This window comes from Mastigoproctus giganteus, chromosome 6 (assembly GCF_048544385.1).
Source record: "Mastigoproctus giganteus isolate SK-2022 chromosome 6, ASM4854438v1, whole genome shotgun sequence".
Classification (NCBI taxonomy): Eukaryota; Metazoa; Arthropoda; class Arachnida; order Uropygi; family Thelyphonidae; genus Mastigoproctus; species Mastigoproctus giganteus.
The window spans coordinates 151,535,009-151,551,428 of NC_143580.1; the positions used below are offsets into that span (position 1 = coordinate 151,535,009).

Consider the following 16,420-nt stretch of genomic DNA (forward strand, 5'->3'; position numbering starts at 1 on the left):
ATTGGTGGAACAGACATCTATCCCTTTTTGTGGAAGTTGATAGCCTAAATAAATTTAAGGCTTGGCTGGACAGGTATTTTGAATGAACGGAGGGGTGAAGTGGAAGCGGGTTTTTTTTTTTTTTTGACTGATGCTGCATAAGCTTGCTTTCTTGCATCATATGCCTCTACTAATGCTAAAAGTTAACTCGGGATAGCCCAAATGGATTAATTACTCCCATATATTTTTGACTAAACAATTTATAAAAAACACAAAAAAACTATACAATGACTGTTCGCATGATGCATACTTTTAATGTGTAAAATAAAAAAAGTTGATCCATTATGGCACATTTTCAGGAAAAAAATGTTCCAGGAAGGGGTTAAGGAATTAATCATGAAAGCTTCTAGGCTTTTCATGACAACTAAAAAAATACTATTCAAGGTTTAGGTCTAAGTGGATCTCAGATGAACTAATGAGACTCGTGGAAGAGAAGAAGAATGCATATAAATTATCATGTGACACAAAAGCCTATGGTAGATGTAAGCTAGTCTGTAATCAAGTCACAAAGCAGCTTAGACGAGTAAAGGCAGATTACAAGAAATCTTTGATAAAGGATGCAAAGTAAAACAGCAAATACTTCTTTACTTATATGAACTCTAGAGGCAAAGGGTTGAATCATATTGGTCCACTTGATGATCCTGCTCAGGTTGCTGACAAACTGAATGCATATTCAGTTTGTCAGCAACCTGCATAATCTATGTTCCAAAATGAGGAATTCTTTAGGGAAGTGGAGTCCAAAAGTTTATCAAACTTAGACAGGGAACTAAATGATTTTGTAATAACTGAGAGGAAAGTGGAGGAGAAAATGTTGAAGTTAAACATAAGAAAGACACCCAGGGTGGATGGGATCTATCCAGATATATTAAGGGAGGCAGCGAAAGAAGTAAGCAAACCCTTAGCCATAATAAATATGAGAACATTTTCGGATTCAGGGCAGGTCCCACAGACTGGGGATGTGCAAATGTATCCCCAGTTCACAAGGAGGGGGTGACAGGAGCAATTACAGATCTGTTGGTTTACCTTTTTACTTTCTGCTGGGAAAATAATGGAGGCACATTGGATAAAGAAGTAATGCAGAATCATCTAGATAAGATCACAGTTACACTTCAGACACAGCATCAGCATGGATTAAGGCAAAATCTTGTCTGACCAATTTAGTACAGTGCAGACAGGCTTCAATACTACTATGTGGTCACAAAGGAACTGGATGCAAAAATAATTTTGATATCATACACAGTCGAACTTGGTTATAACGAGCATCAAGGGACCAGCAAAATTTCCTCATTATAACCATTACTCACTATATCAGTGGTGAATTAAATTTACCTCCTTTTTTTTTTTTTTTTTTTTTTTAATTCTCAGTAACTTGTTAAAAAAATAGATTCAAAAAACAAAAGAAATATTAGAGAGAAAAAATATATTAGTATATACCTACATATTATTTGTATTGATATGCATGTATAAACTACAGTACACTTAATATTGAACACAATTTATTTGTCTGTAATTTTAAAACCATACACTTAATACTAAACACAATTTCTTGTTTTATCAGCATTGTAGATGTCTTGAAATCGAAATCTTTTCTGATTTCTGCCCAAACACGGTCAATCCTTTGTTTGCCATTATTGGATCTGATTCTCCACTAATTTTTGCATAAACAATGTTATGTCGGTGGTTAAATTGATCCAGCCAACCATTGTTACATACAAAGTCATTGGGTCCCAATTGTTTAGCAAATTTTTCCACTTCTGCCTTCAAGATCAGGCCGTCTATTAAAAATCCAGCCTTTTTTGTATAGTGAAACATTGAAGCAATGCTTCATTGATACTGATTTTTTTTTTTTTTTTTTTTGTTATGTTCCTTTCCAGTGCCGATATGTAAACATGTTTATTCGTTTACAATGTCGGCACTGTTGAAGAGAACGAAGAAAAACGCTTTACACACTTTAACATTTTTTGCACCATGTTCTAACTCACAAATGATTTCGATTTTTTTGCGAATCAAAAGACTTTTTTTGTTAGTAGACATATTTCTGAAGGAAGGGTTTGTTTCTAACTGATTTTACTTATAAATGACAGTAAAGTGATATGCATACAAACAATTGTTTCAAAAATTCTTATAAGTTCCAAAATCGATTTATGGGTGAATACAAGCGAAGCCACATCGATACAAGACAATCTGTAAATAGGGTAATTCAGCCATAGAAATTACAAGCAGAATGCCAATGCTCTATTGTATAGTCCCCCCCCCCATCCTCTAAAGGACAGGGGCTTTACAGTAGCCCCGGACGGGGTTATAAACCGGCCTCTAATCTGATGCAGGTGGTCATAGAAGCTAAGCTGCCCCTTTCATATTTGTCTATTCAAAGAATTGGGTTTATTCAACTACCAGAGCAATTAAGAATGTTTGCATAGTTACCAAAATTTGTACAGTATATCCGTGTAGTACGCTCGTTATAAGTGAGTGATTGTATGGGAATACACCTAAATTAAAATCATTATGGCTTTTTGCTCATTACAGCTGTGGCTCGTTATTTCCATGCATGTTATAACCAAGTTCGGCTATACTTGAATTTCAGGAAAGTTTTTGGTACTGTTGCACATAAAATACTGCTGTACAAATTGGAGCAGTGTGGCATTAAGGGCAAGGATGGTTGAGTGGGAGAAGACAGAGAGTGGTAATTAGTGGACACTGTTCACAGAATGGAAGTAACATAATGGGAACTTCTTAAATCCTTTGAGATTATTTAATATCTTGGCAGCTAAAAATGAGTTACAAATGAATACTTTAATCAGAAGAGGCCTCCGTAGCCAAGTGGTCAGGAGCGGGAATGCAGTAGTACACGCTCTTTGAGTAGACTAGGGTTCAAGCCCCTGACTGCTAAATACGGTCGATCTGCCAACCCGCACTGGACAAGTGGCAGCCGACCGGGCTAGCCGGGTGGGCAAAGTGCCTACCTGGCAACCCAAAGGTCGCGGGTTCGAATCCCGCCTCGGGCTTGGATCAAAGTACTGCAAAAACCTTGGGAGGTGCATTATGGCCACAGAAGCCGATGCGCCAATAACTACCAAAAAAAAAAAAAAAAAAAGACAAGTGGCAGATTATGGTCCATTCCCCTCAGCATGAATTGTTGAGGAGGCTTCCATCCTGTAGTGGTTGATAATGGCTGCAATTTACTTTAATCAGTAAAAATAATCCCAAGAAATACTTTATTTCCGTCCCGTACATAGAGCATTGGCACAAACAACTAAACAGACTTTCAGGGATACAGTTTAAAATTGTGTCTAGAACCATTCGGAAACTACAGATTGAACTAAACAATCGAACAATACTTTTGTCATTTTCAACACAAATTACCAACATAGTATACATTTCATGTAAGGAATGTAATTCATCGTATCAAGGGTCCACAAGGTGTATGAAAAGAACGAGACAACATTTAGTGTTCCGTGCCGTCAACAAGAATTGCACCTTTTTATTTGGCAAATCAAAAATACTTAGTATATACTGAGGAATTACACTAAATTATTAATTGCGGAAATGCTGGAAATCAAATTACAGAAGAATTCCATTAATGTCTGTCTGCCATTTCTCATATCAGATTCGTGGTCATTTGTGCCCATGTGCCAAGATATTAAATAATCATGAAGGGTTTAAGAAATTCCCATATGTTACTTCTATCCTGTGACCAAGACAGACCGTTGAAAAACCCCAGTCCGCTAAAGGAAGAAAAGTTATTCAAAATTGAGTTGAATTATTTTAGCTAATTTTCAAAATTTTAACTTTTATATGCCGCAATCATTTTAATGATTTCAATGATTTTAATATTTGACGAGATGTCTTCTGACTCTCACGGTTATGTGGTGGTGGTTTGATGTGTTGGTGGTCGGGTTGGGAGATCTTGACTATTGATCATGGATACGTCGGACTTTCATATGTCTATGAAGGAAGGGAGCCATTGAATAATAATTTTACGTCTAATTGAATTTAGGAGGGTATTGTAGTGAAGCATTCTACAAAAAAGCATTGCGGTAAATTCCTCTTTATTTCTGTATATTAATATAAATGTAGGACTCATTGAACATTATAGCTCTGTTTTATTTATCTTAATTACTTTTGAATATACCCATGCAGTAAAAATTAAAATAGTATTCTGTGTATATCTTAAATCCATTAACAGAATATAAATGGTAAAATCTGGTGTATCATTAAAATTCTAAGAAATTGTTCTCTATCTGTCATCATCCAGCTGCTTGTCTGGCTTGTGGAAAGTTTATTGTATGCTACCCTGAAGAATCAAGGTAATATTTTTCTACTGGTCATATCTTAGCTGCTTTTAATAGTAAAGTGTGTCTTTTTAATAGTAAAATATAAATAAGTATAGCATGACATTTAGAGGTAACTTTTCTCTGAGAATATGATATCCATTATTTTCTTTCAATTTGTGTTTTGAACAACTTTTGAAATCTTAAATGTAAGTATAGTATATAAAATTATAAAAATACAGTGGTAACCACATAACTTGCATCACCCTCTTAAATTTTAATATTTACTTCTCTCTCTCTCTCTCTCTCTCTCTCTCTCTCTCTAGGTAAAATTATTTCATTGCAAGATACTGTTACATCATCTTGTAAAATTAGTGCTGTTACATATTCTGTAATATTTGAGGGGTATTGCCTCATCTTGTTTATAAAAGCATCCACCTGCTGCTGCATGTCTTCACTTCCTATATTCTGTAGCAGCAGCATGGCATATATTCACTTAATTCCAAGGAAGAAAAGCAAAATTATTGCTTTTGATAGGGAGGATTTTTCTAGTCATCACATTGCTAAAAAGGTTGGCTGTAACCAGCCTGTTATGTCAGGGTTAATGTCAAGCAAAATTCTGGAACCAGACCAAAATGGAAGAGTACTGCAGCACAGGACAGAGTTTTGAAGCATCTGTGACTTGGATGATCATTGTGCAAATTACACAGACCCAAAATTTATGTGGAAGGAACTTTCTGGGGTAAATGCAAGTGATAGAACTTCCCAACAAAGACTGGTGATGAGTGGTCTGAAAGCATATTTACTTTATAAGGACTTCTTATCCAAAAGATAAGAAGTACTTTATAAGGACTTCTTATCTTCTTATTGACAAAATCCATGAGGGGAAAAAACAATTAATCTTGTCTAAATAACATACTAATTGCACAGTTGAGCAAATGGAATCTGTAATATTCTCTAAATCCAATTTTAACCTCCACAGATTGAATGGTAAATGCTACATTTGGCATAGATCTAACAGAGCTTATTATTATTATTAGCCATATGGTGCAGCATAAGCCTGAGGCTTATGCTGCACCAGCCAAAAAAATTTCGGAATTACCCCGAGAGAGAGAGAGAGAGAGAGAGAGCGTAGAAGGGAATCGCCAAGAAAGAGGAAAGAGAAGAATGATGATATCCAGCCAGGACCCTGGGAGTGCCAAGCCCATACTCACCAGATGTGAGCCCCATCTCCCTGATTGTACAACAGTAAAGTTCCATTGAGCAAGGTTATTTGGGGATGCATAACAAGCAAAGGAGTGGACAGAATGCATTTTGTGAATGGTACTGATACAAAAAAATTTTAAAAGAGACCCCTCTGCCCATCATTGTGGACCTCTTCAAGAGCAGAAAATTGTGTTTTCCAACATGGCTCTATTCCCTGCTCTGTTGACACTGACTGTTTGAAACAAGTTAAAACTGAAACTGTTTCACCATTTTTTTTAATATATATATCTTTAGGTAAAGAAGTTCATGCAAGACTGCAATATCCAGTCTTTGTCATTCCGGGAAATAGTTCCAGTTTTGAACCCAATTGAAAACTATTGGAGTGTTATGGGACAAAAAATTCTTGCAAAAAAAGCCATCAAGCAAGAAACATTAAGAAATATTCTCTTGATCTCAATCCAATTGAATACATGTGAGAAGTTTTGGAACGAGGAGTAGGTGTATAGACATACATCCATCATCTATTCTGACACTGTGGAAAGAATTGCCAATCCCTACAGATGGCTTCAGAAATCTAGTGGATTCAATGCCTAGGTGAATAGCAGTTCTTATCTGTGCAAATGGTGACCCAACACAGTATTGGGTAGGTGGTCATAATTCCATGATCACTCAGTATAAGTCACTGGAGTGTCATACACCCTATCACACTGAGCACATAATTTTGATGTATAAATAAAGTTTAAGGTCATTTTGGAATATAATTTATTATAAAGTTATTTGAAGATTAAATGCGCAAGGCATAATATGATATGGGTTTAAATCAACTATATAATATTAGTATAGATGCACCATAGTTTACCCATAAATTTAACTACATATGTGGTGTAACGGCATCATTTAATTTAATCTCATATTGCGCCTGCCTTCACAACGAGATACCAAGTATTGCGCTACTTTGAATAAACGCTGCTCTAGTAGAGACGACTACTGTTATTTATTCTCAGTGGGCACCACCACCACCACCCAGACGGCCATTTCAAAGCTAGTTGGCTTCATCACCGCAACTGTGATGGCTTGTTTGCATTATCAGGGTACCTGCCTGCCCACCAATGATGAAACCAACTAGCTTCGAAACAGCCGTCTGGGTGGTGATGCCCACTGAGAATAAATAACAGTAGTGTCCTCTACTAGAGGAGTGTTATTTATTCAAAGGAGGAGACCGGAATTACTTAACAAGTACAGGTCACTGTTGAAAAAAAGCCGTGAATTAGGGTTGAATTTGAAAGTGTCTGCAATTCTGCCCAGACATGATAGGGGGGAGTATATGATGAGAGCCCTGTCGATCAATTCAGCCCTGGAAAGATTGTGCAAGGCTCAAGGGGTAGAATTTTTTTCAGCCTGGTCTGTACTTGTTAACAGGAGAGACTGTTTCTACAGGGATGGGATACACTTAAATAGAAAGGGTGTAAGAATATTTGCTGATGCTATCGAGGCAGTGTTAGGTGGGTCAGAAAACTGCTAGATTGGGGGGATACAAGGACTAATAGATTAACAGTAGCCACTGGCTGAGGTGAAAGTGATTCTTGCACTGCTTCTATTGGAATGAGCCACAGCCTGGAAAATAAGATGCAGGATATTTCAGAGACTGCTGGGAATCATTGGGGTACAAGTAAACACATGGGTTGTGTTAGGGTAGCTAAGAAAAAGAACAGGTGCAAGTATAGTTGTGTGTACACCAATGCTAGGAGTTTAGTAAATAAATTTGATGAATTTGAGGTATTGCTCAAAACATCAAAGGCAGATATTGTGGGAATTTCAGAAACGTGGTGTCACACAGATATAAGGAATGCAGAACTGGAATTTGGGGAGTACAATGTCTACAGAAAGGATAGACAGGATAGGAAGGGAGGAGGGGTTATGCTATTAGTTAAGAAATACATAAAATCCAAGGAAGTGAAGCCAGTCGACATCGCTGGACAGTGCAGTGTCGAGTCAGTTTGTTGTGACATAAGCATTGGGAGATCAAAATTGAGAGTAGGAGTGTGCTATAGGCTTAATGACTCTGATGAGTATAATAAGAAACTGCACAGGGAAATAGAGTGGGCCAGTAAATCAGAGAGTCTTATAATGGGGGATTTTAATTTCCCAGATATTGACTGGAATTTGGGGGATGGTCACTCACACACTAGCAAAGCTTTTGGGGATTTATTGGATGATTGTTTTCTACATCAGCATGTTCGGGAGGCAACTAGAGGGAGTAATACTCTTGATTTGATTATCAGTAGTGATCCTTCATGCATTAAGAATCTGCAGGTAAATGAACCACTAGGTGGCAGAGATCACAGTGTGCTGAAGTTGGATTTACTCAAAGAGGTAACTACCATTAGGGGTAAAGGGAAGGGTTATTGCTTTCGTAAAGGCGACTACGATGGACTGAGACAGTACTTAAATTCTATACAATGGAACCAACTGATGATATTACCAACAGCAAATTCAAAATGGGAAGCATTCAAAGAACTTATTTTGGAAGCTACTAGGCTTTACATACCAACTAAGAAATATTTTTCAAGGTTTAGGCCTAAATGGATGTCAGATGAACTAATGAGACATGGCAGAGAAGAAAAATGCATGGGATACAAACAAATTAACACGTGACACAGAAGCCTATGATAGATACAAGTTGATCTGTAACCAAGTTACAAAGGAGGTTAAGCAGGCGAAGGCAGATTACGAGAAATCTTTGGCAAGGGATGCAAAGAAAAACAGCGAAGAGTTCTTTACTTATGTAAACTCTAGAAGGAAGGGGATGAATCAGATTGGTCCACTTGATATCGATGGGTCAACTGTTGATGATCCTGCTCAGGTAGCTAACAAACTAAATGAATATTTTGCATCGACATTCACACATGAGGAATTATTCAGCGAGGGGAATGCCAGAGGTGTATTCAACTCTGGCAGTAAGCTAGATAATCTTGTAATAACTGAGAGTAAAGTGGAGGAGAAATTGTTGAAGATAAATACAAGAAAGGCACCTGGGGTGGATGGGATCTATCCGGTTGTATTGAGAGAATCAGCAAAGGAAGTAGGCAGACCCTTAGCCATAGTTATGAGAGCTTCCTTGGACTCAGGGGAAGTACCCATGGACTGGAGATGTGCAAATGTGACCCCAATTCACAAAGAAGGATCAAAGGGCGACACAAGTATTTATAGACCTGTTAGTTTAACTTCTGTTCCTGGAAAATTAATGGAGGCACTGGTTAAAGAAGCACTGCAGGATCATCTAGACACGATTTCAGTTATAGCTCGGACACAGCATGGTTTTGTTAAGGGGAAGTCTTGCCTGACCAATTTGATTGGATACTATGATGCAGTCACAAAAGAACTGGATGCAGGAAATAACTTTGATATTATATACTTGAATCTTAGAAAGGCTTTTGATACTGTTGCACATGGAAGACTGCTGCACAAATTGGAGCAGTGTGGCATTGGAGGCAAATTGCTGCTATGGTTAAAGGGGTGGTGGAGGGGGAGAAGACAGAGAGTAGTAATCAATGGACACTGCTCATCGTGGACTAATGTTATTAGTGGAATCCCTCAGAGTTCAGTATTGGGTCCATTATTGTTTTCTGTATTTATAAATGATATTGATGATGGTATATCAAGCTTAATGTCCAAGTTTGCAGACGATACGAAGGTTGGCAGGGTTGTCAAGGACACTACTGGCACTATGCTGCTGCAACAGGATCTGGAAAGGTTGAGCAGATGGGTTGACAGGTGGCAAATGAAGTTTAACATTGACAAATGTAAAGTACTACATATGGGAAACAGTAACCCCAGAGCAACGTATCAACTCTGTTGTACTACACTGACAGTGGTAGAGAATGAAAGGGACCTGGTGGTGGTTGTGCAGGCAGATATGAAGTTCTCTGAGTAGTGCAGACGGGCTGCAAGAGTAGCTCATGGTGTATTGTCAATGATATATAGGAATTTTTCTAGCAGGGATAAGGAGGCAATTATTCCCTTGTATAAGGCAATGGTCAGGCCACACCTAGAGTACTGTATACAGGCCTGGAGGCCTCATTTCAAGAAGGATGTAGAGCTGCTGGTACAGAGAAGGGCAACAAGGTTAGTGAACGGAACGAAGGGTTGCTCTTACAAAGAAAGGCTTATTACAAATTACAGTGTCTGGAGACTAGGCACCGGTGAGGTGATCTGATAGAGGTGTATAAAGCCTTGAATGGTTTGAGCATGCTCAGTGCTGATGGGATTCTTCCTCTTGCTCAAAATAATCAGCTGAGAGGGCATAAATTCAAATTGAGGAAAGACATATGTAGGATAGACGTGCGGAAATTTGCCTTTAGCCAGCGAGTGGGTGGTTGGTGGAACAGACTTCCATCCCTTGTCGTGGAAGTTGATAGCCTAAATAAGTTTAAGGCTCAGCTGGACAGGTATTTCGAACGAACAGAGGGGTGTAGTGGAAGTGGTTATTTTTTATTTATTTATTTTATTTTTTTGGCTGATGCTGCATAAGCTTGCTTTCTTGCATCAAATGCCTCTACTAATGCTAATGCTAAAAATGCTAATCTGTATAAAAATAATAATAAAGTTGAGTTGTTTCACACATAAAACTTGGAATTTTTCCTTTCGGAAAACTATGCTCACACACACACACACACACACACACGCATACACACACACTGGTGTTTAAAGAAAGGGCATCACGTAGGAATTTCATGTTTCTAACCCTTTTTTGTGATGGTATGTTATATTAATGACTAGCATTGCAAATAGAAATATAAACAAAAGATATTTTTTAATAGTTAAAGCAAAGCTAAGTAATATTGGATAGATGCTCTAAAAATATTCCAAAATGAGCATTTGCAATCTTTATACAACAGATTTGGTAAAACCGACATTTATGGCTGAAATGTTATCAGAAGCCCTCTGCTTTAGTTTATCATTTTAAACGGAAAACAAAATGTAAAGTTCACCAGGTGCAAACTAATATTGAGTCGAACCACTCTGGCCCTGATGACAATAGCACACTGTTGACAAGATCAATTTCTGAAGATAATTAACTGATAGTTTGTGGTTCCAAACACGAATTATGGCTTCCAGAAGTTCACAAAGTGTCTTTGGTTTCTTTTTGGCAACTGCAGATTCCACACGATGCAATAGTTTTCTATAGGATTCAGGTCCAGGCTGTTTCCTGGCCAGCTAAGAGTGTAAAGAACCATTCTTCCAACCATTTTTTTCACCTGTAACAAATGTAAACACAGAAATGAAGCTAAAGTAACTGCAGAAGTGCCTACTTACACTTTTCGCTCGATGGCAAGGAGCAGAGTCATCCTGAAAGATGCAGTTACTTGGCAGGTTGAAATGGTCTTTAATGGTTGGCAGCAGTTTGCCTTCCAGTATAGCCAGGTATCCATTGGCATTTACAGAACCTTTTATAAACTGCAGGTGACCTACTCCGCGATACAAAATGCACCCCCATATCATTTGGCTGGTAGGGAATTTAACTGTAGACACAATACAGTCTGTATGGTATTCTTCACCACGTCTACAGCAAAGTTTGTCTGCCATCAGAGCCATGCATATTGAATTTCTTCTCATCCGAGAAAATAACTGACTTCCACTGCTCGGGGGTCCATTTGACATGCTCCTTACACCAAATTAATCTGGCCTTTTTTAATTTTTTTTGTGAGGAGGGGCTTCTTCTAAGGATGACGGGCTACAAGTCCATTTTTGAAGAGGCGTCTTCTGACTGTTACTGCACTTGCTACCATTCCTGTATATTCTTCCCATTCTCTTTTCAGCTCAGACGAAAAAGCTTTACGGTTTTTAAGGCATGAGCTCTTCAAAACGCGGTCCTGTTTTGGCGTAGAGACTCGTTTGTGTCCAGTTCCTTTTTTCTATCAGCAGAACCAGTATTCTTGAGTTTGGAAAGAATTCTACTCACTGTCGACTGATTACAAGACAATATAAGCAATATGATGGGAAGAGCATCCTTCCTCACGTAAAGCAACAATAGCAGTCTTTCTTCTTGGCGTCAACTGCACATAACTCGCCATCCTGACACAAGCAAGGAATGACTGCAACTTTTGCAAAGCTTGCTTATATAGCTGAAAGTAATAGCTGATGCAATATTACATCATCACCTATGCGTGTCAATCTTATCTGATGCGATCTGTAAGAAATATTGCCATATACTTAGGTTATTCGGATGACAATTGCAATTTTAAGGGGTGATGCACTTCCTTTGAACACCAGTATGTGTACGGGTCTGCAAACTTGTTTTGATTTTTGAAGGGGCCCGTAATCATAGCCCTTGGTGTTTAGTGGAAAGGGTTTTCATCAGGGGAGAAGTTGGGGGGATGGTTTTTACCATATTTTAAATGGTGTTAGTTGTTGTAAATCTAGTCTTCATCAGGGGTGAAGCAGGGGAGGGGATTTTTACCATATTTTTAACTGTGTTAGTTCTTATAAATCTGGTGTACAACCCATATTTTTTTGGCTAAGTTTTTGATCTTTTCACTAATTTCGAGAACACGAAACTGTTTTTTTTTTTTTTTTCTGGTTCTTTCTCTGATGAGTATATGTTGAAATATCTCTTTTTGTTCTGATATGGAGATATTTGGGAATTTAGCAACTCTACAGTCCTTTCAACTGTTCAACAGTATCATAGAAGAAATTGCAGTTAGATTGATGTCTTTTGAAGTTATGATGGGCGCCATGTCAAGATCCAGTCTTCCTAACATTTCGAGGGTATGGCTCTAAAACGAGTAGTGTCTTTATGTGGGAGACATTGTCGAGGCTACGCTAAATCCAGGAGCTGGGTATATTCTTGCCACATACACACTATATCCAAAAATTTCATTACTTCATACAACATGTCATCCCTACCTTTTCATTACTACTGAATGCATCATGAATTGTCAAACTAATAGAACAAATTCATCTGTGAAAAAAATGTAACTAAACTTCACAGACTCTTCCTTGTTTATTTCACAAATATACGTGGTGTCAGTTCTAATCTCATTGTCTGTTTCTGCTTGGAGTCTGCCAAGCCTCACGTATTTTTTCTGACAGACTTCCATTTATCAGTTGATTCAACCCCTGCTCATCTCAGTTGTCCAAATTATTTGCTGTAATTTTCCTTTTGCTTCAAAGGTGGTATTTGTGCATATGTCCGCTCAGATATTTCCTGTCAAAGACTGTAATTTCCTCTGGCTTAAAGTTTCTCTATCCCATTATGTCAAATTCATCTGTTGCCTTTATCATTCTCGAACCCCAGTAATCACTTGGAATCCTTCGACTTCCTATCTTTGAAACTTGACTTTCTCCAGTCCAACTTTCAAAACAGTGAGATAATTTTCCTTTGTGATTTTGTTGTTCACAACTCCAGCTGGCTTCAGTTTTCTAGTCACATGGACACAACTGGTCAAGATGCTGAGGCTTTTGCAATTACTAATGACCTCTCACAGATTGTTCATTTACCTACCAGACAATCCTAACCATGTAGCCGACACACTTGATCTTTTTCTCACAAACAACTCTTCTAAGTACACAGTCAAAGTGAGTGGTCCTCTAACCACCTCAAATCACAATTTGGTCTTTTCTCCAATGGAGGCCTGTCTCTCATGGTCATTCTCAGCTTTGTGTTGTTTCACATTACAAGGATACAAAATAGATTGATCTGCAAGATTTTTATTTTTCCTTGGTTTTTGAACAGCTTGAGGCTAAGAAAGCATTGAGTTCTTGATCTCTGCATAGCCCTAAGAAAGCTCTAAGAACAAAACTATTAAGGATGCATATTTTTGTGTTGCCTAATTCCAATCACCCCATGAAAGAATCATGAATGATTCTTTTGTGTAGATGTAAAGAATTTAGATATTTGTAAAAGTTGCTTTATTCTTCTAATCCTATGTCATTGAGCGCCTTTGAAGTATGCTCACGATGATTTCTTCAGGAAAGGGAGAGAGAGGGGGATTGCCCATACTTAGTCCGACTTTTTGTTTATATAGAGCATTGGTCTTTGAGGTTGTTACAGACATTCTCTCAGATATGCCAGACAAGCTGTACTTGCTACCTGGGAGTCTAAAACGCTCATGGAACTGATATTCGGGTGACATTCAAGTCAAGTGGACCCAATTTCGGCAAGTCTGGATGATCTGTGACAGCTAAATCCTCTGCTTACACCTTCACGATGGTAGGACTGTTAGTAATCCTGGGTTTAACTTCCATGTACAAGCACACTGTGGGTGACCACTCAGGTGTGAACCAACGTAAGCAGGGGTGGAGGTGTGGAGCCCACACCACATAGAAGAATACCGCTCCTCTGTGTTACCAGGCAATTCTAGGTGGATGACTCTCATCAACTGGTGCAATAGAACCACTTTGCTTATTGAGGCTTGAAGTGGTGGTTCCCATGTTTGGTCTCCAGAGCAAAGTTCTGGTCGACCCTTCCCCATCTCTTCCATCATGCAGTATGTCTGATGACTTTTGAGGTTAGGATGAACACCATGGCAAGATCAAGTCTTCCTTACATTTCGAGGATACAGCACTAAAACGGTGTTTGCAAGACAGCCGCTAGTTAGTACACTGGACCTAACCTATTGGTAACTCTTTAGGGAGGCTTCAGGATCAGCTAGTGTATAATCTGACTGCCTCTACTCTGACAGATAATGACTGGAGGGAGTCCAAGTAGTGTGTATGTGGGGGGCATTGTCAAGGCTACATTATGTCAAAGGGCGACTCCATAGCCAGGTGGCAGGAGCAGCAGTGCGTGACCACCAAATACATCCTCTGTATTTGGTGGTCACGGGCTTGACCAGGGTTCAAGCCCGTGACCACCAAATACAGAGGATGTGGAAAAGTCAGCAGCAATGTGGCCTTAGTTGCTAATGCTCCTAAAAATCAAATAACAAACAACATTACGTCAAGGAGCTGGGTATATTCTTGCCCATTGTTTTTATATATATATAAACAATGGGCAAGAATATATATAAATATATCGTATGTAGAAAGTGCGAAGATGAAGATTTTTGTTTAAACCTACTGAATGTACGGTATACACCAGAAGTGAACTCAGTTAAATAGATAAGGAATGTAATGATATATGGTAGGATGAGGCGACCAGGTAAGATATGAAAAAGAGAGAGATAGATAGTTGCCAAGGAAATAAAAATGAGAAATGAAAAGGCAACCAAATTAATATTATATTGCAGTGTTTTTCACAATTTCAAAGTCTTCATCAGAGGCCATCCACCGAAATTATGAGAAAGATGGCAATGTTCTTGCTTCTGTTTCTGACATGTTCTGTATGCTATGGTACACATGTGCTGCAGACATGTGTTGAGAACAAAATTTTAAAATTTTGAAATTTTGCGGCAAGAATAAAGGCTAATAAATTGTGCCAATAAATGTAATTATATTGCGTAGGGCATACAGATCATGGATGACCGGCGCCTCCGTAGCCAGGTGGGAAGGAGCAGCAGTGCGTAGCACACGCTTCTTGATTAGACCGGGGTTCGAGCCCATCACCACCAAATACGGAGGATGCGGAAAGGTCAGGGAATGACCACCGCATTTTCCTGGAGCAATATAGCCTTAGTTGCTAATGCTCCTAAAATCCAAATAATAACAATAATAATATCGTGGATGTCCTTACAGAAGCAAGTAAAAAGAATTAAAGTAATGATATTGGAATGTAGGAATAGGCAAGAAGAAAGGAACTTACTGTCTTGTAACGGTAAGTTCTTTCACACTTTCTACATACGATATATATATACACACACACACATTATGGCTGTAGGGTGCATTTTGCTAATGCAGTGTCCCTGATCTATAATCAACATTATCTTCCTTTTCGTATTGTTACACTCCACCCTCCATGATTACTTAGCTTTTTAATACTATTATTCTTTTATTTTATATATATAAATATATATATATATATATACAGTGAACCCCCGCTATTCGTGGTATCTGTATTCGCGGTCGCTGATTTAATATAAAATGAAACCTAAAAAAATGTGAATTTTAAAGCACCGTGAACATTTTCCGCCATAAAAAAACACGGGCGTAGTTAAAATTATCTTTCCCAGTCAAAACAGCACTTGGTGGGTGGGGGAAGAGGGGTGACAAAATCGCGAGCGTGGATGTTTCTCGCTAATCCTTGTTCAGTATGTGTTATGCGCTTGTCATGGAAGGTTTCGTCGTTTGCTTTTAATTTATATGCTTATAAATTGAATAAATTTATCAATTTATAAATTGATATGCTTACAAAAGTGATAAATCTACCATTTTGCAGTGTGAAACAGACTTTTTCGAGCGTATTAACGGAAGAAAGTGACTTTGTTGTCGACAAGTTCTTTCTAACCCGTACAAAAATATGGCTACGAATAACAAGGGAAATGTGAAAAGATCAAAGAAGGTGATGATATTAGCGAATAAAATTGAGTTATTAGACAAAATTTCTAATGGTGAAAGTGTCTCCTCAGTGGCAAAACATTATAAAATCAATGAGTCAATGGTAGGATCAATCAAAAAATCAGAAGAAATAATCCGCCATAGTGTGTGAAAACGTGCTAATTGCTTCAAAAATTTGCTCTGTAACTCGTGATGTTAAATTAGAAAAAATGGAAAAAGCTTTAAATCTGTGGATAGAAGACCGAACTCATAATGAAATTCCGTTAAGTTCTCTCGTCATTCGTGAAAAGGCAAAACTCCTTTATTAACACTTTAGCGAAACTGGTGATAGCTCTGGCGGGATAAGTTTTTTAGCTAGCAAAGGCGCTGATTTGAAAGATTTGTTTGAAATTTCTAATAAATATTACATTTAATAATAAATTGTTTCTTATTTTCATTTCGATATCATATGCTTTCATTTCACTATGTAC

General features: G+C 38.1%; 1 protein-coding gene across 1 annotated transcript in view; it reads left to right on the forward strand.

The window, feature by feature from the left end:
• The window catches only part of LOC150084658 (uncharacterized), a 350,037-nt gene that overhangs the window by 207,362 nt on the left and 126,255 nt on the right, over positions 1–16,420 (forward strand). Inside the window, exon 10 of the mRNA XM_090375393.1 lies at positions 4,295–4,346. Coding sequence (XP_090231519.1) covers positions 4,295–4,346 — 52 coding nt within the window. The remainder of the gene's footprint in view (positions 1–4,294; positions 4,347–16,420) is intronic.